The following is a 26,833-nucleotide window of genomic DNA, read 5'->3' on the forward strand; positions in this document are numbered from 1 at the left end:
TATATTTATCTTATTGATTTGTAAAAGCTACTCATATATTATGAAAATTAACCTGTATTTTTCATGTATATTAGCAATAGTTTTTCCCACTCATTTTTCTTTCATTGTTATGTGTGTGTGTGTTGTTTTTTACCAAATAAAAATAAATATATTGTTGGACCTAGTCATTATTTAAGTGATTTCTGGCTTGAAAATGTTCCTTAGAAAGGACTTCTCACACAAATGTTATGTATTATGTAATATTCATCTTCATTTTCTTCTACTATTACAGTTTTATTATTCTACTCAGTGTACATTTGGCGCTATCTAAGGTTTATCTGAGGATAAGATAGCAAAGAGATTAATTTTTTTTAATGTTCATCTAGTTACTTCAACACCATTTATGACATAGTTCATCATGGTTTGGTGTATTCGAGCCTCCATTTCTACCAGTCAGGTTATGATGAAAAGGAAACATTTAATATCTAATTGTACCTCTGACAATATTAATAACCGAACGCTCTTTCATTCTAACAGGGGTCTCCTGGGAGAATCAACAAGCAAAAGCCGCCACCAGGGACTTCCTCCTCCGCTGTTCCGAAGCGCCCGAAAGCAGCTGGGAAGACCGCTCCTTGGATGAAATCGGGAGGACCTTTTGCCAGGAGGTGAGGATGTTCTCCCAGTGTGGGCAGAGGGGGGCCGCGTGCAACACCGTTAGGTGAGACATCGGTTCTAACAATAGTTTTGCTCCTAACTCCACCCCCCAAACTCGACTTCCCCATCTCCTCCTAACGGTAACACATTGATAATAGTAATGGTGATGAGACCGGGATTAAGTGCCTGCTTTGTGCTACTCACACACCAAATCTTATAAGGAATATTTAGCACATATAAAAACAGGATGCAGCTGCCCTGGCCCGGTGGCTCAGTTGGTGGGAGTGTTGTCCTGTCTCTCTCTGTCTCTCTGTCTCTCTCTCTCTCTCTCTCTCTCTCTCTCATTCAATAAAAACATATCCTCGGGTGAGGATGAAAACAACAACATGATACAGATTTATTGAATAAAATATAGGAAACTTGCATAAGTAAAGAGGTCTTTTCTAGTTTTTGGATTGGAAGATTCGCTATTAATGCCTGCTCTCCCGATTAGAACCTTTTCTTTTGGAAAGTTATAATGGAGGACACACCCTCCCACATACGTAGGAAAAGGTTATGAAGGTCGAATAGTGAAGACGGTATGGCACTGGGGCACTAGTGGACATTCAGAGTGATTTGAAACAGTAGTTGGATAGTAGAGCAATCTTTACATGTGAATCCAGCTTATGATTTGAGGTGTGGAGGGATGGGAAGTGGAATATTCACTAATCATTGTTGGGATAATTCTAGCCATTTCGGGGGGGAACAGCTGTAAACTTCCACTTTTCACACCCAAATACACTCTATATGCATCCACTATTTAAAAGTAAATAATGTGGGTGAAAACATTTTAAGATTGACATTTAGGCTTTTAAATGTGAAGTAAAGCCCGAAAACCATAAAGAAAAAGATTGATTAATTAGTCTACATTGAAACGAAAAGGCTCTCCACAGCAACACTTCGTTTAAACAAATGATAAGCTTGGTGAAAAGTGTGCCCGTAAACAAGAGGTAAGCAATAACTGCTCCTCACAGACGTGGCACTCTTACAAATTCTCGATAGAGAATTTTCAGCAGGAAATTGTCAGTGAGGAAAAACTAAGAAAAGAAGTGAGCACTTAATAGACTCTTGGTCACTTGGTGAAACTTTAGTTGTTGTTAATGAATTTATTGGTTTCATCAAAACATGTGAGTATTACAAATCATAAATGTGAGCAATTCTGAAAAGTACAAAGAAGAAAGTAATAAAATATTCAGAATCTACCACCCAGCAATAATCAAAGGCAACATTTGGCAAACATAATTCTAGGCCTGTCTCGATTCACAAACATAGAAGGATGGCTGTGTCGGTGGGTGGGTGGGTGGATACATGCATAGAAATAATTTTCTAAGGAGGGAACCATACATTTTTAAAAAAATATATTTTATTGTTTTTTTACGGAGAGGAAGGAAGAGGGATAGAGAGTTAGAAACATCAATGAGAGAGAAACATCGATCAGCTGCCTCCTGCACACCTCCCACTGGGGATGTGCCCGCAACCAAGGTACATGCCCTTGACCGGGATCGAACCTGGGACCTTTCAGTCTGCAGGCTGACGCTCTATCCACTGAGCCACACCGGTTAGGGCCATACATTTTCTTCTTTACGAGGAAGGCCCATTTGATTTAAATTTCTCTGGGCTGCCTTCCTGCCAGGCACCTCACAGGAGCCCTCCCATTTAGCCTTCCCAGCCACTCCGTGTGGTAGGCACTCTTATCATCCCTTTCAAGCTGGGGAAACTGAGGCACAAAGAGGTTTAATGACTTGCCCACAGTTAGTTACCCTGCCAGTAAGTTCTGGAGCTACGTTTAAGCCCCTGGTCCTTGCCTGGCTCAGTGGTTGAGTGTCCACCTATGAATCAGGAGACCACGGTCCGATCCCAGTCAGGGCACATGCCCGGTTTGCAGGCTTGGTTCCCAGTGTGTGGCGTGTAGGAGGCAGCCAATCGATGATTCTCTCTCATCACTGATGTTTCTCTCTCTCCCCCTCTTCCTTCTTCTCTGATTCAATAAAAATAATAAACAAACAAACAAACAACCCCCAGTCCTTGCTCACAGTGCTGTCCTCAAGTGAAGCCAATGGCATTGCTGAACTGCGGATAGGTGTGTCATCACTCAGGAGTCGTGAGGCCCCCAGAGGGGCTTTGAGGCAAGAAAAGAGGTGCAGACAGTTGTTAGGAACTGAAGCGATCGATCGGGTGTTGGAAGGTGGTCTCACCACAGACGGGAGGGCTGGCTCTCTGCTCGGAAACCCAGCGTGACCGGCACTTCCTGGGTCTCCCTGCCTCCCTCCCTCCCACCCACTGCGCGGTTTTCGCAGTTTATGTTTTGTTCTCGGAGTCCCTGGTGTTGACGCTCTGTCCTGTCACCGTCGCTCCCCACAGGCTCTGCCCTGTTGTACTTGCACATGGACTCAGGCCCACGCCTGCTGGTGTGCGCCTTGCTGAGTTCTTCCTTCCGACCTATCGGCCGGCTGACCTCTTTGTCAAGTAATTCCCCGGGAACGGCTCGTGGGCTCCCCTTCGTTGTTTCATGTTGGAGCCCGTCCCCTGCTGCTTTTTCACGGGAACGACACCGTCATGCTCTGTTTCTCACGACGTGTGTCCATCGCCTGCGGGCGCTGGGCGTCGGGAGAAGCCGCAGGGGTCACCTGATCCCCCTGGAGGGGACTTGCCCTCCCTGGATGCCTAAGTACTTTTTCTTGATCCTTGAAATTAAAAAGCAACTAAGCGGTCCTGGCGTGGGGCACGTCGAGTTTCCTGGGGCACAGAGTTCTGGTGTGCGGACTTGTTCCTTCATTTCAGGAACGTCTCCCCGGTCCATCACTAGAGAATCCCCACCCCGCTCTCGTCCCCTCTGCCTCCTTCCTGCTCCCTCCGCCCGAGGCCCTCCTGTTGCCCTCCTGACGGCCACCCCTCCCCGACCTGCTCTAATCAGTGGGCTTCTGGAGTTCTCTCGAGCCATCCCTCCACCGGGGGTTCTAATCCCAGCCTCGGCGCTTGTTCTTGCTGATCCTAATTCGTTTATTAGTTCACATAATGCTGTTATTTTTGTTTTTTATTTCCATAGTTCTGAAATATCCCTTCTCATCTCTTTTTATTGTTTTATCAACGTGTCTTCAAGCTTTTCTTTCAACGAATTCATGTTTTTATTTAGTTCCTTTTTATGGCATCAAACCTTTGCAGGTGATGTGTTTGTATTTTTTCATATTATATTTCTTTTTTTAAAATATTTTTTTTCTGTGAGTTTCCTTTGGAAAGCTTAGTATTTCCTTTTCTTTTTATTTATTATTTTAAAATATATATTTGTATTGATTTCAGAGAGGAAGGGAGAGGGAGAGAAAGAGAGAAACATCAATGATGAGAGAAAATCATGGATCAGCTGCCTCCGATACTCCCCACACTGGGGAGCGAGCCAGCAACCGGGGCCTGTGCCCTGACCGGGAATTGAACCGTGACCTCCTGGTTCATAAGTTGATGCTCAACCACTGAGCTGTGCCAGCCAGGCTCGTATTATGTTCCCATGCAGTCTGGGTTCTTGGTCTTTTGCTTGACATTTGTCTGTGCCTTGTAGTCTGTGTGCAGAGCTGCGAGACCATCGCCTTCCATCCTGGCGGTGCTTAGGACACAGTCCTCTTACTACGCGGGAGCCCCACCGTCATCTTCTCGCCATGCAGTTTCCCATTATCCGCACCCGCACAGCGCACACTCCCATCATCCACCCTGCACAGCGCACACTCCCATCATCCACCCTGCATAGCGCACATGCTCCCATTATCCGCACCCGCACAGCACACACTCCCATTATCCACCCCACACAGCGCACACGCTCCCATTATCCGCACCCGCACAGCGTACACTCCCATCATCCACCCCGCACAGCGCACATGCTCCCATTATCCACACCCGCACAGCGTGCATGCTCCCATTACCCACACCCGCACAGCGTACACTCCCATCATCCACACCCACACAGCGCACACTCCCATCATCCGCACCCGCACAGCGCACACTCCCATCACCCGCACTCGCACAGCGCACACTCACATCACCCACACTCGCACAGCGCACATGCTCCCATTATCCGCACCCGCACAGCACACATTCCCATCATCCGCACCCGCACAGCGCATACTCCCATCATCCGCCCCCGCACAGCGCACACTCCCATCACCCGCACCCACACAGCGCACACTCCCATCACCCACACCCGCACAGCGCACATGCTCCCATTATCCGCACCCGCACAGCGCACATGCTCCCATTATCCGCACCCGCACAGCGCACATGCTCCCATTATCCGCACCCGCACAGCGCACACTCCCATTATCCACACCCGCACAGTGCACACTCCCATTATCCGCACCCGCACAGCGCACATGCTCCCATTATCCGCACCCGCACAGCGCACACACTCCCCTCGGCATCGATACCTGGACCGCCCCGTCTGTGCTGACCCGTTCGCTGCTGCCCACGTGGCCGTGCAGTCCCCGCTGCCCTGCGGAAGGCTCTTTGGGAATCAGGCCGGGAGTGCAGGCGCTGGCAAGGGTGTGGGGCGCACACTGCTCTGCTCCGTGGCAGTGCCAGCCCAGGTATCAGTGCCCACGCCCGCAGACCTGGGCACGCCCTTGTCCCACAGGCTCGCCAGCGCTTGACGTGAGTTCACATTTTCCGTGTGAGGCAGGCGCGATGGCATCTCAGCCACGCTCTCCCTTGCCACTTTTTAAAAACTGATGTGCCAAATGGCTTTTGGGCAACATTGCTTTGGGTGATTTTTGGTTAAAAAAATCCATTTTTAACAAATATTTAATGAGTTTGCCTACTTCCTGCCAAACTGTGCCTCATTCTTGGTACTTATTAGTGAACAAAGCAGCCATAGTCTCTGCTTTCAGGAAGGTGGCATGATGGTGCTCCAGGGAGAGAGGCGTCAAATACACACACACACACACACACACACACACACACACACACATTCTCTCACACACATTTACACACATTTACACTCACACATTCTCACATTCACACACACACATTACACTCACACACATTCTCATACACACATTCACACAAACATTTATACTCACACACATTCTCACAACACATTTACACTCACACACATTCTCATACACACATTCACACACACATACTCACACACATTCTCACACACACATTCACACACATTTACACTCATTCTCACACAATTCACACACACACTCACACATTTACACTCACATTCTCACAATTCACATACACATTCACACTCACACACGTACACACATATATTCACACATTCACACACTCACACAATTCACACACATTCACACACACATTTACACTCACGCATTCTCACACACACATTCACACACTCACACAATTCACACACACCTTCATACTCACACACACATTCACACATTCACACACATGTTCACACTTACACACTCACACACTCATAAATACAAAGAACATACACACACCTCACCTGCTCCTGAGGGAGTGAGCCAAGGAGAGGCACTAGGGGGGACTAACAGGGGCCGCATCGGGATCGGGGACCAGGAAACATTAAACAAAGCGAACGTGTGAGCAGAAATGGGCGCAGCTTTCGGTCGTCCACATGTGGCCGGCGCCACGCGTCCTGGAGAAGTGTGATGCCCACACGTGCCGGCTCTTAGGGAAACGGTTGCCGGCGGCTGCTCAGCGGAAAGCACCTCCCTGCGCCGGAGGACGGGGGCACTGGATGCAAGTGCTGCCCGTGCTCCCGTGATGCCGGCGGCGAGGGGTCACTGTACGACTGGGTGCTGAGACCCCCACGATCCGCGTACCCTCTCCCGTGCTTTGCCGAATTGCTTGCTTTTTCACCTTGTGCTTCTTTATAAACAGTGACGATGAAATTCCTGAAAGCCTAGGCATGTCGCAGAGATCCCCCTTCTGTTTCCCTCCCTGCGAAATCTCGAAAAACGCCGCTGTCAGAACCGTTCCGGACACGAACCTCATCGGAGACCGGACGCCGGGAGGATGTTGACAGCGTTTCGTGGCTCCGCCCAGCTCTGGCGTCTCTCCTGGGGCCTCCCCGGGCACCCCCCTCCCTGAAAGAGAGGCGCGCAGACTTGGCCATATTTGGGGTGAAATTGACACAACTTCCTAAGAAGCCTAGGCTCTGTGATTCTCTAAATGTTTCCAGAGCTTTCCCCTGGTTGTCCGGTATTCCGGGGCACTCTGCGGAAGTTTTCCTGAGCCGGCTTCTTACGTTGTGGACAGACTCTTGTTCATATGTCTCCATGTCCCGGCAGCTTTTCTGAAGTCACCCTTCATACCTCGTTGGTGGCTAGTTTGTCTACCTTCTCACCCCGGCTAGCAGGAAGAACTGAAATGGGACAGAGCGGAGAGGGTTGGCAATACTGGAGAATATTTATCCCTCCACAGTAAACGGCAGGAAAGCCTTTGGCAGGAAAGCCAGTCTTCGGAGTACTTAACGAGTCACAGACTAAATCATGGGCTAACCCACTTCACTGCATTTGCAGAGACCCACAAGCAAAGCTCATTCTCCCCGGTTCTCTGTAATTCTCATTAAAGAATAAAGGAATGTCCAGTGTGTGCTGTTGTGAGTCCTTAGCAGTGCCTCTCTCTAAAGCCACTTGGTTTTTAATGAGAGGTGGCTGTTCTCAGTGCGATGGACCGTAGTCAGGAGGAGCAGAGGGCGGGCGCAGCGGGAAGGATGGGGATAAGATGCATCACCCTGGCAGGCCCACCTGCCCTCAGCCTGCGTGTGGGGCGCTGCTCCGGGCGCTGCTGGTCCTGGGAGCCTGTCTGCCCCGCAGCGAGCAGCTGGGACCGGGACCCTGTTCTGCAGGAGCTCATCCGTTAAACATTTGAGCTTCAGCGCCTGCCGTGGCCCCTTTCTGACCAGTTTTCGGAGAGGGAAGTGGGAAGCGGTTTGGGGAAAAGAGGTTGCGTCGCCCTGTGAGGCGGGGTCTGCATGCTCCGCTCTCGTTTTAATCCGTTGCAGCTTGCCAAGTGCCGCGAGAAGGTGGAAAAGGCCCTGAGTGCCGGGGACCCCTCCAAGTGCGGGTACATCTCCCTGAACTACCTCAAGATCGTCCTCGACTCCTTCGTGTACCGGTTGCCGAGAAGGATCTTCATCCCGCTGATGAAAAGGTACGAGTGCCTGCTTCCTGGCCGTCTTTTCCCTCACACGCCGGCCGGCCACGAGGGGAAGGAGGGCATCCCGTAGTTCTTATTAACCTTTTGCACTCGCTTGCTTTTTTCTCGATTCCTTTATTCTACTCGGGATTTAATGCTAACCGTGTCGAGTCACACTCGACATCCGAGTGCAAAAGGTTAAATGCTGTGGACTTTTCGCCGCTGAAAAGCTCAAACGCGCGTGGGAGCAAAGAGAATGAGGGAATTATGCGCTCAGGTCCCCACGCCCTCAACCCCAGGTGTTTTTGAAACAAACACCAGACATCACATTTCGCTGGCAAGATCTCCAAAAGGTAAGAACTCTTAGAAACACGAAAACACGTTTTCACCCCTCGGAGAATTATTGATGGTGATAAACATCCAGTCAGGGTTCGGATGTGACCTGTTTTCTTTTATGACGCGTATTTGAGTCCGGATCCACATCAGGCCGCACACGTCAGCTGGTTGGTTTGCACGATTCTCTGCGGTCGCTGGGCCCCTCTCCGTCTGCTCACCATCCCGAGGCGCGTGTAGGAGCCGCGCTGTTTGCTACAGGAGTTTCTTACGACACGAATCTGTCGATGGTGCCCGCAGTGACAGTCAGTACTGTTTGCTACAGGAGTTTCTTACGACACGAATCTGTCGCCCCCCTCCCCCAGCCCGCCCGGAGCTGATAGGTCTGTAGACCCACGTCCAGTTTGGGGGCAAGAATTCTTCATAATGGCCCTAGCCGGCTTGGCTCTGTGGATAGAGCGTCAGCCTGTGGACTGAAAGGTCCCAGGTTCGATTCCAGCCAAGGGCACATATCTGGGTTGCGGGCTCAATCCCCAGTAGGGGGTGTGCAGGAGGCAACCTATCAATGATTCTCTCTCATCATTGATGTTTCTATCTCTCTCTCCTTCTCTCTTCCTCTCTGAAATCAATAAAGAAATAAATTAAAAAAAAAAAAGAATTCTTCATAATGGACTGCTTGTCTCTTCGGCGATGTGCGCGGCCACGTTGACCGGACTAGTGTGCACGCACTCGGTTGCGAGTCTGCCGAGCGGTGATGTTCCCGCGGGTCCTCCTGCTCTTATTGGTGGGGCTTCTTCTGCAGTGAGAGCGTCCCCTCCCCAGTGACGGCGACAAGAGGCCCCATCAACCTAAGAAAGGCAGGGCACCCTGGGCTTCCTAGCACCTCCTAGAGCAATGAGCCATCTTCCTTGAAAAATAGTTCCAACCCATTTCCATTTGTTGCAGTTGTCATTCCATTGATACTCAGTCTGTTCCGTCGTAGTCGGGGGCAGGGGGAGGGGGCGCGCGCGGGGAGCCTCTCGCATCGGCCCTGAGTCAGCTGCTGTCACCTCGGAGTCTGTGTCGCTCTCTTGCTTTCTGGCTGACACATGCTCCCGGCTCCATGGGTCATCTCTTGGCCCCGACCTGGAATCAGCCATTTCTCCAGGATCTGTTTCCTTCCCGTTGGGAGTGGAGTGTGGAGACCGAACTCTGGGTGAGGAGCTCAGAGGACCTTCCTCAGGGGAGCTTGGGTGGAGGCTCATGGGAAGATTGTCTTACGGAGCTCTGGGCACTGCTGGGCACTCGGGTGACCTAGAAAGGAAAGGCCCAGGGGAAGGAAGAGGAAGAAGGGGTGCTAAGCTGGGCCAGCGCGTCATTTCCCACCGCACCCCCTTCCTTCTCCGCGCCCTGTGTATGCAGAGTCGCCACATGCGGCCACTGGCTCCCCCAGTGAAGGACACGGCGTGGCCCTGGGACCAAGGACGCCACGGGCCAGCACGCAGCTGTGTGGTCCCACCTGTGCCCGGTGGCGATCCGTAGGGTTGCCTCCTTGGACAACTGAACGTCATACAGACATTTCTTTCTAGTTCATTTTCAAAATTTTACAAGTAGCAATTTAGTAGCAGCAAGGAAGATCAAAACCAGCGTCCCGTCCACCTCACGTAGCAAATTTACTGCTTTCATTTCCCACGCTCTCTTCTGCTTTGTGTCCGCATGCATCTATAACTTTCACATATTTGTAATCCGAGAGTGTCTCCAGTTTTATATTGTGCTTTTTAAATAGGAACGCATATTACAGACATCCTTCATGCTGCCGTGGTGGTCTTCCTAGTTGTAAGTGTAATGGATACATATTGAGTGCTTCTCTCTGCCAGACATTGTGGGGGTGCTAAGAAGGCGGAAATCAGCGTGGCCGACCAGGGTGGTGGTGGCGGTGGAGACGGTGACGGGTGCAGGGAGTGAGTGTAGTAGGAGGCCACCGCAGCCAGCGCTGTGCTTCCGGGACAGCCTGTTCCAGCCAGTGACCCGGGGTTTCCTGAGTCGTGCCCTTTCCCGAATTCACCCAGAGTTCCCGGTGGAACAGGGCACAAGCGACAATGGCAAGGTGAATGCCCAGCGGCTTAATGCTATGAGCTGTAAATTAGGTGTGTCCCCTGGTGCGTGTATGTGGAAGTAAAGACTTGTCAATGATCCCTTTAGAAGTATATAGATACGTTTTAATCCCTCTGACTTTTATAATCTCCCTTATCTGATTTAAAAATAATATGTTCTTACTAGAGGCCCAGTGCACGAAATTTGTGCACTCAGAAGGTTCCCTCACCCTGGCCTGTGCCCTCTTGTAGTCCAGGAGCCCTTGGGGGATGTCCGACTGCTGGGCCTAGGCAGAACGCGTGTTGGAGAGTTATTCCTCGCAGGACCTAGGAGGTGTTGTTCCTGGTCCTCTGGTGGGGTTCCCCGCTTGCTGTTTCCCTCAGTTGCATGGTAAGCTCTTCGGGTCGAAGTTCTCATCCTATCTAATAAAAGAGTAATATGCAAATTGACCATCACTCTAACACACAAGATGGCTGTCCCCATGTGGACACAAGATGGCCACCACAAGATGGCCTGCAGGGGAGGGCAGTTAGGGGTGACCAGGCCTGCAGGGGAGGGAAGTTGGGGGTGACCAGACCTGCAGGGGAGGACAGTTGGGGGTGACCAGGCCTGCAGGGGAGGACAGTTAGGGGTGACCAGGCCGGCAGGGGAGGGCAGTTAGGGGCGACCAGGCTAGCAAGGGAGGGCAGTCAGGGGAGGGCAGTTGGAGGCGACCAGGCTGGCAGGGGAGGACAGTTAGGGGTGACCAGGCCGGCAGGGGAGGGCAGTTAGGGGCAATCAGGTCGGCAGAGGAGCAGTTAGGCATCAATCAGGCTGGCAGGGAGTGGTTAGGGGGTGATCAGGCTGGCAGGCAGAAGCAGTTAGTGGCAATCAGGCAGGCAGGCAGGTGAGCGGTTGGGAGCCAGAAGTCCTGGATTGTGAGAGATGTTTGACTGCCCCGGTGGGATCGGGCCTAAACAGGCAGTCGGACATCCCCTAAGGGGTCCCAGATTGGAGAGGGTGCAGGCTGGGCTGAGGGAATTTCATGCACCAGGCCTCTAGTCATATATAATACAAGCCTAATATGCTAAGTGTCCTGTCGTCTGTTCAACCAATCTAAGTTTAATATGCTAATGATATGCTAAGGTTGTTCAACCGCTCGCTATGACAAACATTGACCACCAGGGGGCAGACAGTCGACCAGTTGCTATAACATGCACTGACCATCGGGGCAGACGCTCTGACCAGTAGGTTAGCTTGCTACTGGGGTCCAGCCAATTGGGACTGAGCGAGACAGGCCAACATGCCCTGGAGCCCTCCCCGAGTCCTTCCCAGGCTGGCCAACCTCCCACGTTCCTCCCCGGCCCCGATCATGCACCAGTGGGGTCCCTCGGCCTGGCCTGTGCCCTCTCGCAATCCGGGCTGAGAGACCTCCCACTCAGTGAATGATTTTGTGCCTCTAGTTTTAATATAATCACAGACACGAATCTTCTTTTGCAATGTCTTCTGTGGCTTAAAAATATGTAAATTCATCATTCTTACCCAGGCTTGAAAAAAACATTTTCTACACTGCTTGTTTTTTGTTGTTGTTTTTATTCTTTGAAAACAAAACAAAACATTTTATAATCCATTCTGACATAAGGTAGTATCCAAATTAAATTATTTTTCCAAATAGGTAATCTACCATCACCACTTTTTAGCACTAACCAGGTGGGCTCCTAAGAGAGAATCTGCCGGGTTCTGCACTAAAGAATTGGCCCAGGAGAACGAGCTCGAGGTGAGACTAGTGTCAGCAGCGAGCGGCCCGGGTGGCCCTGCCCCGGGTGCTCCTCTTTGCTTTGGTCTGTGGGGATGGAGGAGAGATGGGAGGGAAGTAGGGGCTGTGCGGGCGTGACCTCAGGGGGCACGTGAGGGAGGCTGTGGGCAGGGGAACCCCTCTGCACCCTGAGTGTGGGGGTTCTACGCATCTGCGCGGACACACCTGGAAGATGGGGTGGGTCCTGTGCCCAACCACCGCAATAAAGCGAGCATTGCAATAAAGCAGGTCAGGATCTTCTTGATTTCAGTTAGTAAAAACACAATATTTTGAAGCTCAGTAAAGCGAGGTATCTCTGTAGATAACTTAAAACTCATGAAACTACGTGGAGAGCCAACGTCCATTTTATTGCACTTTCATTTAAGAAGTGAAATTTAAAAACTCATGCTTTTTTTAAGGCCAGTAATACAGGAAACAATAAAGAAGGAAGCAAAACAAAATCTAATCTCTCATGCCTAACAAAACGATGTGAGAAATTATTCTGATATCCAATTTAAGAATGGGCAATATAGGAAAAAATAGGCGTCTTTTTAAGAGTGTTGTTTTTTTAACTACTCGGGGTCTAGAGCTAAATTTAAAACACTAACAGCTTGGTAATGAGGCATAAAATCTTATCCAAGTAATGGTTCAGAGACTCGAAAAGCTGTTTCCCCGTGTATTTTTAATGGAGCGGTAGACGGTGCTCGAACAGCGAACGCAGCCTGTATGACCACCACACTGTGCTCTCGGAGCCGCCCGCCTTCACACCAGGTGACCTTTAACGGCAGGAGAGCGGGTTCAGGAGGAGCGGGAGGACGGGTAAACGCTGCGGGACTCGGTTCACCGGAGACGGAGCTCTCCGTCCGTCCACGCGAGAGCGGGCCTCCCCAGACCCTCTCCTGCTGAGAACGCTCGCGCTGCTCCCACGTGTGGCTGCCGAGCTGCCAGCAGAGAGCGAGCCCTTTCGCCCGCTGTCTGAAGCGGGACAGCAGAGCCGGGGACGGCTCCAGTCACTGCCCAAAGCGTCGCTCGGTGTCTAAGACCTCTTCCACTTCCACGCCTTTCTTTTTTTTTTTTTTTCTTTTTTCACTTTTTTTTATTTAGGTATTATATGTGTACATATCTTACCATTGTCCCCCCCACCCCACACCCATACATGCCCTCACCCCCCAGAGTTTTGTGTCCATTGGTTATGCTTATATGCATGCATACAAGTCCTTCGGTTGATCTCTTATCTCCCCCACCTCTCCCTAACCTTCCCCCTGTAATTTGACAGTCTGTTTGATGCTTTACTGTCTCTGTATCTATCTTTTTGTTCATCAGTTTATAATGTTCTTTATTATCCATAAATGAGTGAGATCATGTGGTATTTTTCTTTCATTGACTGGCTTATTTCACTTAGCATAATGTTCTCCAATTCCATTCCAGGTTGCTGCAAATGGTAGGAATTCAGGAAAAGGCGAAGCCAGGCGTGAGGCGAGATCAGGGGTCCCGGGACCGGGCCTGGGCAGGGTGTGACTCCAGGGGTGCAGAGGGAGCGTGGGGCGAGGGAGCTGGTCCCTGCCCTGCCGTGATACTGATCCGGGCTCACGTGGGCCAGGTCTAGGCAGCCAGCAGATGCTGTGAGCTGATTGAGGGTCTTTCCCCCAAGAAGGGGGGATTCAGTGGAGTCATTGGTGGAGTAGACATGATCCCTGTGGCCTGAAGGGGCCGGAGAGAGGGGGTCACTGAGCAAGAACCGAGGCTGACCGAGAGGGTCCAAAAGCAGGGAAGCCTCGGGAGGAGAATGAACAGAGGGCGTCAAACTACTGGCGTAACCCACCTGTTGGGTATTGCCACCTGTGCCTAGCAATCCGCCGGCCAATCCATCTCTCTCTCTTGACCACGTACACGGTGCTGGCAGCAGCAGCAGTGATCATAACCATCATCCAGTATTGCCTGCCGTAATCATAGCCACAGTGCGGTGCCGCTGTTAGCTGCTAACGATCCCTAGGTCACAGTGGCCATGCCATAGGAAGGTGACGTCGCCTAAGAGACGCTAACAGGGCAGATCGCCCTGGTTACGGAAGTCGGGGAAGGCTCCTTGCGAGAGTCATGGTTAAACCAAGTCTCGACAGAGGGACAGAGTCAAGGAGCTGAAGTGTGGGGAGTGGGTAATGATGGGGAAGGAGCGTGGCGTCCGGCAAAGGACGCGGCGGGTGAGGGAGCCAGGACAGGCGGAGCAGAGCCCCGTGAAGGACGGGACGGCCGTGTGGCTGGCGCCGGGGAGCAGGGACGGCCTGCGGGCTGAGGCAAGAGATGCTGGTAGGGCCCAGCTGCGGGCTGAGTGACGGGAAGGCTTTGGTTTTATCAAGAGCATGGAGCGTCGTGGAGAGACTGGAGGAAGAGAGGAATCTGCTCACAGGTCGTTTCAGAGCGAGCAGGCCGGTCCAAGTACGGAGACTTCCCGGGGAAGGCGAGCGGGACACAGACCTGTCGGGCTTGCGGCAGTAATTTGAGTGAAAGAGAGGGACGCTCGGCTTCTCGTGCGGACGCTCGGACGGATGGACAGCTGGGTGGGTGGCGCACGGGTGACCTGAGCTGAGCTGGCGAGACTCGGGGACTGTGACCTTAAAGAAACTAGCCTTGTCCCCCGCCGTCCCTTCATCTCACGCCCTCGGCCTTGCTCTCTCGCCCCTGGCTGAACACGGAGACCTCGCCTTGTCTGTTTGGCTGGATTGGCAGGTGCAGGAGCCATCCTCACAGCAGTCAGTTGTGGGTTCGATTACACGTGGACTGTGCCTCGCCCCTTCGGGGCCTGGCGCAGGCAAGAACCAGGGGCTCGGGCCGCTGCTCCCTCTCCCCGCTTTGCATTTGCTTCCTTCCTCATTGTGCGGACTTGTTCTCTGGCTCCTCCAGGGGTTGGAGAGCCCCGAGGAGGGAGAGGAAGAAGGGGGGGGGGGGGAGAGTTCTCGTGGCCGGTGCTGCCTGAGCGGGAAGCCGCACCCCGGCCACCCAGGGTCGGACGGTGTCCCCTGCCTGGGAGCCTGGGCTGGGCGTGTGGGTGGCACCTCCGGCCACACATCCTGGTTCTTTGATGAGGGCGATGGCACCTCCATCTCGGCCCACCGCGCGTCCCCTCCTCGGCTCCCGGCCCTGGAAGCAGAAGGAAGCCCGCTGTGCGGGGCTCAGGTGACGCCCTGGGAGGGGCCGGGGGGACCGTGTGGTTGTGGGCACACACCGCACTTGCTCTCTCACGGCGCCCACAGCTGATCCACACAGAGCGGTCAGTGCGGGCAGTTCGCCTCCTGCACATGTGGCACCTCACGCCCTTGCTCAAGGGCCTCACCCCTGGTGTGGAGGCACGGAGGGCGCTTCGTGGGGTAACAGGGCAGCGGGGGCGGGAGTGACTGAGCGGGGATGCCACCCTGCAGGCGGGCGGGGCTCTCTGACCTGTTAGCTCTGCTCCTTCCAACAACCCCTCCTCCCCCCCCCACACACACACAGGAGAGGGTTAGCCTGGCCCGCCCGGCACCCCAGGCTGCTCTCCCGCCTCACGGTCCACAGCCCCAGTCACCTGCAGCCCTTCTGCCACGTGAGGTCCCACAGCCAGAGCCGGGCGGAGGCACGAGGGCCTTCCCGCTGCCCGCACCGGGCCGGGCCCTCAGATGGCGCGTTTGAAAGGCTCATTTCCGGCGGGAGAATTTTAACAAACCTTCGTTTCTTCCTTCAGCGCCAGCTCCTGCTAATGGGATCCAGGGACACGGAGATGTGGAAGCAGTTTGATTTTCCTTTGCTGTTAAAAGATCTCTTTGTAGTACTGTTTGACCAAATTATTAAGAAATGCATTGCTGCCCTTTAAAATTCAGTATTGAGCATCTAATCCGTACAGTGCTATAGGAATAATGTTTAAAACGCTTTCTAATGCCCAGATTTGGACTCAGAACCACCAACAGAATCTACTGGAAGCAGTTTCTGACGTTGCTACATGACCCTCAGTGGTCGGAGGCTCAGAGTTCAGATCCCCCAGCCAAAAAGGACAGGTATGGAAAAGCCCCTACCTTTTAGTTATACGTGGCATAGCATGTCAAAGGTTAGAGGGCATCTGAATTCCTTGCTCCTCATTTACTAATGGAAAATTAGTCTGCGTGAATAATTATGAACTTTCCGGAGTGACTTCCAGTTTGTCAGTTATGTTCTATACATGCTGACTTAGAATCGCCTTATACCTAAAGGTAGGTGTAGCTGTTATTCCGATTTCTAGATGGAAAGAGGAGGCTACGGGGTGGCTGGCCAGGTCACGTGCTTAGAGAGCAGGCCGACGCCACACGCACCCACGCTCGCCGCCAGCGCTGCCCTGCGCTCTGAGTGTCCTTGTAAAATGGGCACAAACACGCATCTGTTAGGTATGACAGGGAAAGGGGCGCCACTGGTAACTGAGTCTCTGCCCGCTCTGCGCGGTGCAGGCGTGCGGGGCGCAGGGGACCGGGCCCTTGACCCCTTATTCCTGCCTCGCTCCCATGTCTGTCATCACGTGGGATTTGCGTTGTCGCATCAATGGTGGTGCGGCCCCACGATGTGGGAAAGCACTCCACAGCGAGACGCGTTAGAATCCAGGCTTCGCTCTCAGGAGGGCAGTTCACGCTGATGGGCGCCTGTCCACGGCCCATGTGAGTCTCAGAGGGAGAGCCGGCCTCTGCGCTCAGCGCGCCCCAGAGCACCGCCTCCCCTGAAGCCGGGCCCAGGTCATTCCCGCCGCGGGGTCAGGAATACCTGATGAACAGCCATACCAGCCTTCAGTGCTCAGAGCCCCCCACCCTCACCCCCGTTCCTGGGGTGCACCTCTATGAGTTCATTTCTTTTCTTTTTTGTTTGTTAATCCTCATCTGAGGATATTTTTTCATTGACTTTTAAAGAGAGTGGAAGGGAGGGGGAGGGGCAGAGAGAGAGAGAGAGAGAGAGAGAGAGAGAGAGAGAAACATCAATGTGAGAGAGACACATCAATTGGTTGCTTCCCGCACACGCCCCGGTGGTTGTGGTATCTTTCCATCCTTGTCTGAGGATATGTTCATTGATTTTTAGAGAGAGGGGAAGAGAGAGAAAGAAAGAAATATCAATGTGAGAAACAGATCGGTTGCCTCCCATACACCCGACCTGGGATTGAACCCACAACCTAGGCACATGCCCTGACCAGGATTCGAACCCGCAGCCCTGCAGTGTGCGGGCTGATGGTCCAGCCAACTGAGCCGCTCCGGCCAGGGCACAGACTGGCTAGAAGGCTGGGCACAGGCAGAGGGCAGAGGGCAAGGGGGCAGAGGGGCATGGGGCGGGAAGCGCTGGCTCAGCAGAGCAAACCCTGGCAGCTGCAGGCGCCCGCAGCCCTTGTAGGAGTCACACCGACCGAGGCTGCCAGGCCAGCCCCGCGCCTGCGCTTTCGGGAGAAGAGCTGTCCACAGAGAGACCGTTATTATAGCTGCTGTGAGGGTGGCTTTTAGAATTTTGTTTTGCATTATGTAAGAACAAATCCTAGTCAAGAACAGGATTCTATTTCTGATTTTTCCTCTTAATCTTCTTGTAGCACCAACTCTAGAAATCAGTGTTGCAGGGAAAATATTATCACCAAGTTATTCAGACGAGAAGACCACTACACACTGCTGCGGAAGACACTGCTGATGGTCAACACGGTAAGGGTTCGAGGCCCTTCTCTGTGAAGGACGCACTGTTTCTGAGGCTGCCAGGGTGCTGGTCGGAGCAAGGGCAGCAGCAGCTGGGTGTGCACCCACTTATCCGGCCAGCAGACGGTGCTTTCTGTGTTGCTAATCCTTACCTGAGGGCATTTCTCATTGATTTTAGAGAGAGTGGAAGGGAGAGGGAGAGACAGAGAGAGAGAGACACATCGATTGGTTGCCTCCTGCTTGTGCCCTGATCAGGACTGGGCATCGAGCCTGCAATCAAGGTACGTGCCCTTGACTGGAATCAAACCCGGGACCCTTCAGTCCGTGAGCCAAGCTGGCCAGGCCAGCACGTGTTTGTGGAGCCCCTGTTTATGCGGGGAATTGCTCGGAGTGCTTAGGAACCCATGGCTTGGCCTTCTGAGTCCGTCTGGTCGGGGGGACCGATGACATAACATTTATTACGCTACAGGGAGACGCACAGGGGCGAGAACAGTGCGTGGCCAGGTCGCTAAGAGTGGAGGTGCTGCTGGGTCGATGAGTAACCCAGACCCCTGAGTGCCCCCCTCAGCCTAGAGTTTAGGGCTCACGCCCGGCTTGTGGCTCAGCAGGAACATTAGCTGCAGAGCTGCCTGCTTAGCCGGGCGGCTGTCCTGCAGAGGGAGCTGATTCAGGAGCCTGCACCTCGCGCCTGAACATTAGCCCGTCCCGCTGGGATGTGCATTTGAGAGGCGGGCATGGGGTAGTTTTGATACTTAGGTGACATTTCTCAAGGTCGTTCTTTACGAAGCACATTCAGAAACCGAGTCTCTACCAGACGCCAGCACCGCCGTGCATTCCTTCCCTCAGCGGCGCCACTTGGGCACCGCGTCAGCCTTCCCAGGCCCGGAGACCACAGGGCAGGCTGGGCGGGTGCCCTCTGTCCTGGTGACCACCCCCCTCTGCCGGTCCTTCCTCCAGGCCGTGCGGGGTTTCCGGGCGGAGTGTTGAGTCAGAGATTGGGGTTCCGTTTTCTGCGGGGACATCTTTGCTGGCGACCCTGTGATTGACCTCGAGGCCGCACTGACCTGGCATCTGACTGAGCAGCAATATGGGGCGCTTAGCGCGTGCCCGGCGCCGGCTGTCACCCGTGCAGCCTCCCAGCTCCGTGAGGGGCTGTTCTTATCTCCCGTGTCCTTTGGCTTCGTCCCCATTGGCTGAGGAGGGCGCAGGGGGCCGTGACGGCTTGAGGCTCCCTGGTGAGTTTGGGCCCGGATTCAAACCTCCAAACTGGCTGCTCTAGAGCCACACCCAGAGCCGCACCCAGAACCACACCCAGAGCCGCACCCAGAACCACACCCAGAGCCGCACCCAGAGCCGCCTGGAGCTGCTAGCTGGCCGCCCCTTACAGATGAATGAAGGCTTTGTGAGCGCCGCTTCTATTATACATTGAAGAAGCAATCTTAATTAATTAACAATAGTGCATCTGCTTCTCTACCGGTGGAGGGCTGTGATAATGTGAACTGGCGGCCGCAAGCCCGAGGCTGTCGGACCCTCCTTGGTGTGCTGTTCACGTGGGGAGCCACGGGGCACGGTGGAGGTGAGGATGCGCCCGCCACGCCGGGCTGCGCTGGGCGCTCAGGCTGAGGGCTCGGCGGACGATGCAGGGTTCCTGCCCACGACCAGCTCACACGCTGAGCGTCAGACCAGCAGTGACCACCGGATGCCCCAGAGGAGCAGAGAGCAGGGTTTCTGAGAGGGATTCCCCACCACCACCCCCCAGTCCCCACTCCCACCCCCATTCCCCACCCCCACCCCCACCCCCACTCCCCTCTTGCCTTGGTCCTGACCCCATCCTGGGACCTGGAGGGAGAGACTAGGAGGAGCAGGCTGGGGACCTCGCCTGCTGCAGGCACAGCCCTGGGAAGGTCCCCTCCTGCTGTAGAGAGGGTGCGGGGTCATCAGAGGGCTGCTCGCACCTGCTCCAGGTCCTGCCCCGGCAGCTGCGTGTGCCGCTCCGCACGCTGCGCCGTCGCTGAGTGCGCCCGGGCACCCGACCCCTACGTTCCCGTCAGGCGTGGCTGTCCTTCCATCACCCAGAAACAGCTGTGCCCTGCCTCCTCCCCGCCTCATGCCTTCCGTGTCATTATTTGCAGTTCACATGCTTTTGTAAATACAAAGTCTAAAAGAATCTTAAAAACACATGAGAATTAATAACAGAGCTTAGGAAGTCATTAGGTTTAAGGTCAATATGCAAAGAGAAACAGTATTCCTATATACAGCAATAAGCAATTAGAAAAAAAGTTTAAAAATACCATTTCTAATCATATTTTTTAAAAATTAAATACCTAGAAATATATGTAACAAACAATGTGCAGATTCTCTATGTTGCAGACTACAAAGATTGGTTATAGAAATAATACCAACCCTTCACAAACATTCAGGATATATCGGAGGAAGCCAGATAAAAAAAAAAAAAAAACACCACAAGAAAAGAAAACCATAGACCAATATCCTTCATGAATTAGCAAAGCAAATCCAGAAATATATAAAAAGGATTAAATGCTATGACCATGTGGGGTTTATTCCAGGATTGCAAGGTTTGTTTAACTTCCAAAAAAATCAATTAATGTAATACACAGTGTTAGTAGAATTAAGGACAAAGCCGCATGATCATCTCAATGAAGAAAAAGTATCTGAAAAACCCAGCGCTCATTCATGATAACAGCTCTTGAAAAGTTAGGAATAGGAGGGAGATACCCAACCTGCTCAAGGGCATTTATGAGGAACTCATAGTCAAGACCAAAGGCTTTTCCCTAAAGATCAGGAAAAGCACAAGAATAAAAGCTCTTGCTACTTCTGTTCAACATTGTACGGAAGTTCTAGACAAGCAGTCAGAAAGGAAGAGAAATAAAGGCGTTCAGACTGGAAAGGAAGAAGTAAAACCGTTTTTATTCACACACCATAGGGTCTTGCAGTAGAAAGTTCTAAGGGATGCACACACGCACTGTAAGAACTAATGTGTGAGTTCGGGTTGCAGGATATGAGATCAGTACACAAAGTTCAGTTATATTTGTATAAACCAGCGATATGCAGTCTGGAAATGAGTGTCAGGAAGCCATTCCTCTCACAGTAGATCGAAAAGAATAAAATGCCTGGGGACAAATTCAACAAAAGTAGTACCAGACTTGTACACTGAAAATTATGAAACGTTATTAAAAGAAAAAAGATAAATGAAGAGATAGTCCATATACATGGATTGGAACACTCATTAAGACTGCAAATCTTGTCCTAGCTGGTTTGGCTCAGTGGATAGAGCGTCGGCCTGGGGACTGAAGGGTTCCAGGTTCGATTCCAGCCAAGGGCACATGCCTGGGTTGCGGGCTCGATCCCCAGTAGGGGGCGTGCAGGAGGCAGCCGATCAATGATTCTCTCTCATCATTGATGTTTCTATCTCTTCCTCTCCCTTCCTCTCTGAAATCAATAAAGAAATATATATTTTAAAAAACTTTTTTAAAAGATTGCAAATCTTTCCAAACTGATCTATAAATTCAGTGCAAACTACATCAAGATCCAAGCTGGCTTTTTTTTTTTTTGGCAGAAATTGAAAAACTAATCTTAAAAATTCATATGGAAATGAAAGTTGGCAGAAAAGCCAGAGCAATCTTGGGAAAGAAGAATGAAGTGAGAGTACATCACTTCCAGGTTAGGAATCTTCTTCGTGTAAAGCCACAGTAATACAGACAGCCTGTAACTGGCAGGAGGAGAGGCATACTGGTCAACAGAGCAGAACTGAGAGTAGAGAAATAAACCTTCACACTGTGGTCACCCAGTTTGACAAATTCAGGGGGTGTTGGGGGAAAGAATAATCTTCTCAACAAATGGTGTTGAGACAGTTGGATATCCATATGCAAAGAGGCAAATTAACATCACATGCAAAAATTAACTTAAAATGGTCCCTAGACCTAAATATAAGAGCTAAAACGATAAAACTCTTAGAAGACATGCGTAAATCTTTGTGACCCTGCGTTAGCCAAAGAGTTTTTAGATATGACACTAAAAGCACGATCCATTAAAAAAAAAACACCCAATAAATTGTATTTATCAAAATTCAAACCTTTTGTGCGCCAGAAGATACCATTAAGAAAATGAAAAGAAGGCCACAGACTAGGAGACAACATATGTAAATGAAATATCTGGCCAAGGACCTGTATGTAGATAGAATATGTAAGAACACTTAGACCTTAATAAGAAGACAACCCAATTTTAAAAATGGGCCAAAGATTTTAATAGACAATTCACCAAAGAAGGTATACGAATAGTCAGGGAGCACATAGAGAGATGCTCAAGCCCTAGCCGGTTTCTCGGTGGTTAGAGGGTCAGCACACAGACTGAAGGGTCTGGGGTTCGATTCTGGTCAAGGGCATGTACCTGGGTTTCAGGCTTGATCCCTGCCCTGGTCCGGGCGCATAGGGAGGCAGCCAATAGATGTGTCTCTCTCACTCTCTCACATTGATGTTTCTCTCTGTCTCTCCCTCGCCCCTCCTCTCTCTCTAAAAATCAATGGAAAAAAATATATATCCTTGGGTGAGGATTACCAACAACAACAAAAGGATGCTCAACATCACTAGACATTAGGGAGATACGAATCAAAACCCTATGAGATGCTACTTCACATTTGATTACATGTGGCTATAATCAAACCCCTAGACCAGTGGCCACCAACCTTTCGGACCTCACAGACCACCAGGGGTCCACGGACCACCGGGTGGCGACCGCTGCCTTAGACAATAATAAGTGTTGACAAGGGTGTAGTGAGGGAACTCTTGTACAGTGCTGGTGGGAGGGTAAAAGGGTGCAGCCACTGCAGAAAACAAAGCAGTAGTTCCTTTAAAATTTCAACAATAATTTACCTGCCATATGACCCAGTGATTCCACTCCTAGGGGTCTGCCCAAGAGAAATAGAAACATATGCTCACCGAAACTTATGTGCAAATGTCCATAGCAACATTATTCATAATCCCCAAACTGGAAATAACCCAAGTGTTCACGAACCTGTGACAAGATAAAGTGTGGCATATCCGTACAAGGGAATAGGAACAGAAATAAAAAGGAACAAAATAGTGATCCATGCTACATCATGGATGAACCTCAAAACCGTTATGCGAAGTGATAGAATCCAGATGCACGATACATGCAAGTGCATATATCGTCGGATTTGGTTTACGCGGATTTCCGGAGGAAAGCAAATACAGAAAGGCAGGAAATACGCCTCGGTTGTCTTCGGCTGGGGGTGGAAACGGGAGTGATTGCGAATCAGCACAGTTTCTTTTGGGGCAAAAATGTTCTAGAATTAGATTAGTGGTGATGATGGCTGCACAATGCTATAAATTTATTGAAAATCACCAAAAAATTGTCGATGATTCCTGTCTAGACACTAAAAAATGATCGCTCCCAAACCCAAAAAGAAATATGCCTGTATCCTAAATTACTTAATTTCCCCAAGAGAACCTCATGTCCCTTTCAGATTTTGGTCCAGAGTAAAGGCTGGCATTTATACGCCACTTTCTCACTTAGTACGCCCTTTTGCCACATTAATAGTCACAGTATCTATGAGGCAGGGTTTTTTTATTTCCTGTTTTTCTAGTAAACAGTCTCTCTCCATTTAATTTACTTGCTGGTAATTTTTTTATTCTGGGCAAGAAGTTTTCTTCTCAGTATTTTGCTCATCATATGCTTTCTTTACGCAGCAGGGCCTGAAATTTTTCTCGCTAAGTAATTGTCCATTTACGTAACGAATGAGGTTGGTGGTAGTGAAAACACGCCTAATTAATATTCTTAGTAAATTGGCGAGTTGTAATTGAATTGCCAGGAAGCTTTGTGCCCCCTGAGGCTGATCCTGTCGCCCTCAGGTGGGGTTGGGGCAGGAGGGACTATTCCAGCTTCTGTGACAGCCACGTTCAGCCTGCCCCGGGAAGGGGGTCAGCCCGAGGGCCGTCTCCTGCCCCTGTCCCAACAGGGAGCATTGTGGGAACTGCACTTGCAAAGTGCTAGCCTCCCCCACCCCCCATTGTTGAAATGTGTAAGATTTCTTTTAACAGCTCCATGTTACATAATGATTATCAATTTCAATATTCTAGTTTCATAGTATAATGCTGTTTACCAAAGCGCTCAGTTTATTAAATGATGCTATATATATGTTGCTTTCCTTCCTTTTTTCTTTTAAAAACTTCCCTTACAAACACTCCCCTGCTCAGAAGGTGAACGGGCAGATAAAAGGGGAAGAGCTGCAACATACCATCAACTCCATGGTCGTCAAGCTGAGCGACTCCGAGTTCAAGGAACTGATGCAGAAGCTGGACCCCGGGGGCTCGGGCCTGGTGGACATCAACAGGTTCCTGGAGCTGCTGGAGGAGAGCCGTGAGAAGGTGAGTGCCACGGCGGCGGCACGCTCGGTGTCCCGGTCACGGCGGGAAACGTGTTCTTCGTAAAATCAGAGGTGCCGGTGCAGTGCGGTTTAATGAAACACATCACTTCGCGGAGGTAACTTTTCAGCTGCGATGACTTTCATTTTAAGTCAGAATTAAGTGTGTAAGAGTTACTCAATTTGGACTTGTCTTTCATTTCATTTATTTATTTTATTTTGTTTTTTATTTTATTATTTTATTTTTCAAACCTCACCAGAGGATATTTTTCCATTGATTTTTAAAGAGAGTGAGAGAAAGGGGGGAAGACAGAGAGAAATGTTGATGTGATAGAAACACATCAATTGATTGTCTCCTGCACACGCCCTACCAGGGCCCAGGCCAGAAAGGAGCCTGCAACCACGGTACGTGCGCTTGACCAGAATCAAACCTGGGACCCTTCGTTCTGCAGGCTGACGCTCTAGCCACTGAGCCAAACCGGCTAGGGCTGGACTTTTATTTTCTTGATCGTGCTGAAGGATATTTGAAGTTTCTGAGGCCCCGCCCCCGGATGGCTCGCCTTGGCCTGCTGGAGGGAACGTGTTTTCATGGAACCTCAGCAGCAGCCCCCTCACCACCGTCTCACAGGCCGTGTATGAATTGCTCCTCTGGGTTCCGTCCTGTTTTTAGAGCTCTTGTGTTAGTTCACCTTTTGTGTGATAACTGAGTGTGGCCTCTAATGACTAACACTGGCTTTTAGTGTCCGTTTCTTTTGACCAAAAAATTGACATCAACAGATTCTTTTTTTCGTGCACCGGTGGGGTCCCTTGGCCTGGCCTGCGCCCTCTAGCAATCTGGGACCCCTCAGGGGATGTTGGACTGTGGGTTTCGGCCTGATCCACACAGGCCAGGCCGAGGGACCCCACTGGTGCACGAATTCATGCACCGGGCCTCTAATATGCATATAAGATCTTTGGTTAATTTCTTCCTGCCCTTCCCCTCCCCCCTTCCCTCTGAGATTCATCAGTCTGTTCCATTTTTCCATGCCTGTACATTGAGCGTCTGCCCCCTGGTGGTCAGTGCACATCATAGCTACCGGTCAAACAGTTGTTCGGTCTCTTAGGCTTTTATATATATAGATGTGTAAGATTTCCTTTATTAGCTACAGATTAACCTTTCATTCTACTATTATCGTTTCCTGCATGGCGCCCTGTGCAAGGTAGTAACCACAGCCTAAACCCACACTACTGGGTCCTTCTTGGACTCGAATTCCAAAGTCCCAGAGCCCTTCCCACAGAGAAGTGAATAATGACAGCTTTTCCTGAACTCCGCGTGGAGCAGACCTGTGGGAGCTCTGGCCCCACCGCGGCCCCGCACAGAGCCAGATTTTTTCTTTAAAACCAAAAATACAGACTGTCAGCAATCTGCCCCTCCCCCCCGCACCTGGCGAGTGCAGTGATGTTTGCTCTGTAGGAATTGGATCCTGTCAACTGCACCCCCTCCAGCCTCTGCACCTGCTGGGGCTCCTGCCAGCACTTCCTTCTGCTCCTCCCACCTCGCGGGGCCATTCTGCAGGTCCCAGTGTCTCAGGCCCTCCCAGGGACCCCCTGGCACCCCTGAAGGAGCCCCTCTTGTAGTCCTCGACCTCCCACACCGGTCGCAGTCTCGTGTGACTTGTACCGCAGGGGAGCCCAGCGCTGGGCTCACTCACAAAACGACTCGGTGAGAGACTGAATTATTCGGAAAATCAGAAAACATAGATATGAGACAGAAGAGAATAAAAATCACCACTAATTCTAACCTCGAGAACTCGTTACCCACACCTATCTTCCCAAACCTCCATACCGACACACACACACTTCTTTTTTGCAGCTTAGTTATAATTACTATTACACCTCAATAAGCTGCAAGAAACTGCATGTATTACTGTATAGAATTTGATGAGTTGGATACAAGCTTTCATACATGATAATCTATTTCATTTTAAAATGAGATCATGTAATCACAGCCTTTTTAGTCTGTTGTCACTTATTAACATATTATTAACAGCGTCAATTCTGTTGTGTAACTTTAAAGACACAGAGTAACTATTCCCCGACGTTACAATCTAGGTGTCTTCTTTTCTTTCATGACTTTCGGTACAATGACTGTCGGGATGCCTACTTTTTTAGCTTCACTCTGTGGTTATTCCTTTAGGATAAACTTCTAGAAATGAAGTTATTGGGTCAAAGAGTATATATTTTATTTTAAAATTGTAATGGTTTTAAAGAGGAATATGTGTGTAACGTACAGACTGCAGACGATGGGAAGGGACTGCGTGAAGAGCCAGTGTCCTCCCCGCTCCCTGGCCGCCCGGAGCAGCGCTGCCACCGGGTGTGCGCCTGTCACCCTGGCGACGTCACTCCCGGCCGCACGGCACTGCGCTCGCGTTTTCGTGTTTTCGTTCTCACCACGTCGACAGGCAGAAACGCCACCTCGTTATTCTTTCACTCCGCATTTACTCATTCCTAGCTGATGGCTTTGTTCACGTTTATTGTACTTTTTAAAAATAAGTGCCAGTTCAGGGTTCTTGTTCCCATTTCCACGGGGTCAGAGGGCAGCTGCACCTGCCCAGTCTCACGGCCGCTGGCTGACCGGGCAGGCTGGCCGTCATCGTCGGACTCAGAGCTCCGCCTGCCCTTGTGAGTGACCTGTATTCACTCACGTCCTTTCTCTCCCACGCAGATAGGGAAGCCGTCCTCCGGGGGGGACGCCCAGGCGCCCCACCAGCTGGCCTGGGACTCAGTAAGTGCCCTTCCCTCCCCCGTGGTCCCGGGCGCCCCCCTCCCGCGTGG

General features: G+C 51.1%; 1 protein-coding gene across 1 annotated transcript in view; it reads left to right on the forward strand.

Annotated features, from left to right (window-relative positions):
• EFCAB6 (EF-hand calcium binding domain 6) overlaps positions 1-26,833 on the forward strand; it is a gene marked incomplete at its 3' end in the record, with an annotated part of 156,223 nt that overhangs the window by 50,724 nt on the left and 78,666 nt on the right. The window contains exons 10-15 of the mRNA XM_079775486.1: positions 517-644; positions 7,652-7,800; positions 15,877-15,987; positions 17,523-17,628; positions 23,853-24,023; positions 26,724-26,783. Of these exons, the coding sequence (XP_079631612.1) occupies positions 517-644; positions 7,652-7,800; positions 15,877-15,987; positions 17,523-17,628; positions 23,853-24,023; positions 26,724-26,783 (725 nt within the window). The remainder of the gene's footprint in view (positions 1-516; positions 645-7,651; positions 7,801-15,876; positions 15,988-17,522; positions 17,629-23,852; positions 24,024-26,723; positions 26,784-26,833) is intronic.

The sequence above is a fragment of the Cnephaeus nilssonii genome (genome assembly GCF_951640355.1).
Source record: "Cnephaeus nilssonii genome assembly, chromosome: 6".
NCBI classification, from domain to species: Eukaryota; Metazoa; Chordata; class Mammalia; order Chiroptera; family Vespertilionidae; genus Cnephaeus; species Cnephaeus nilssonii.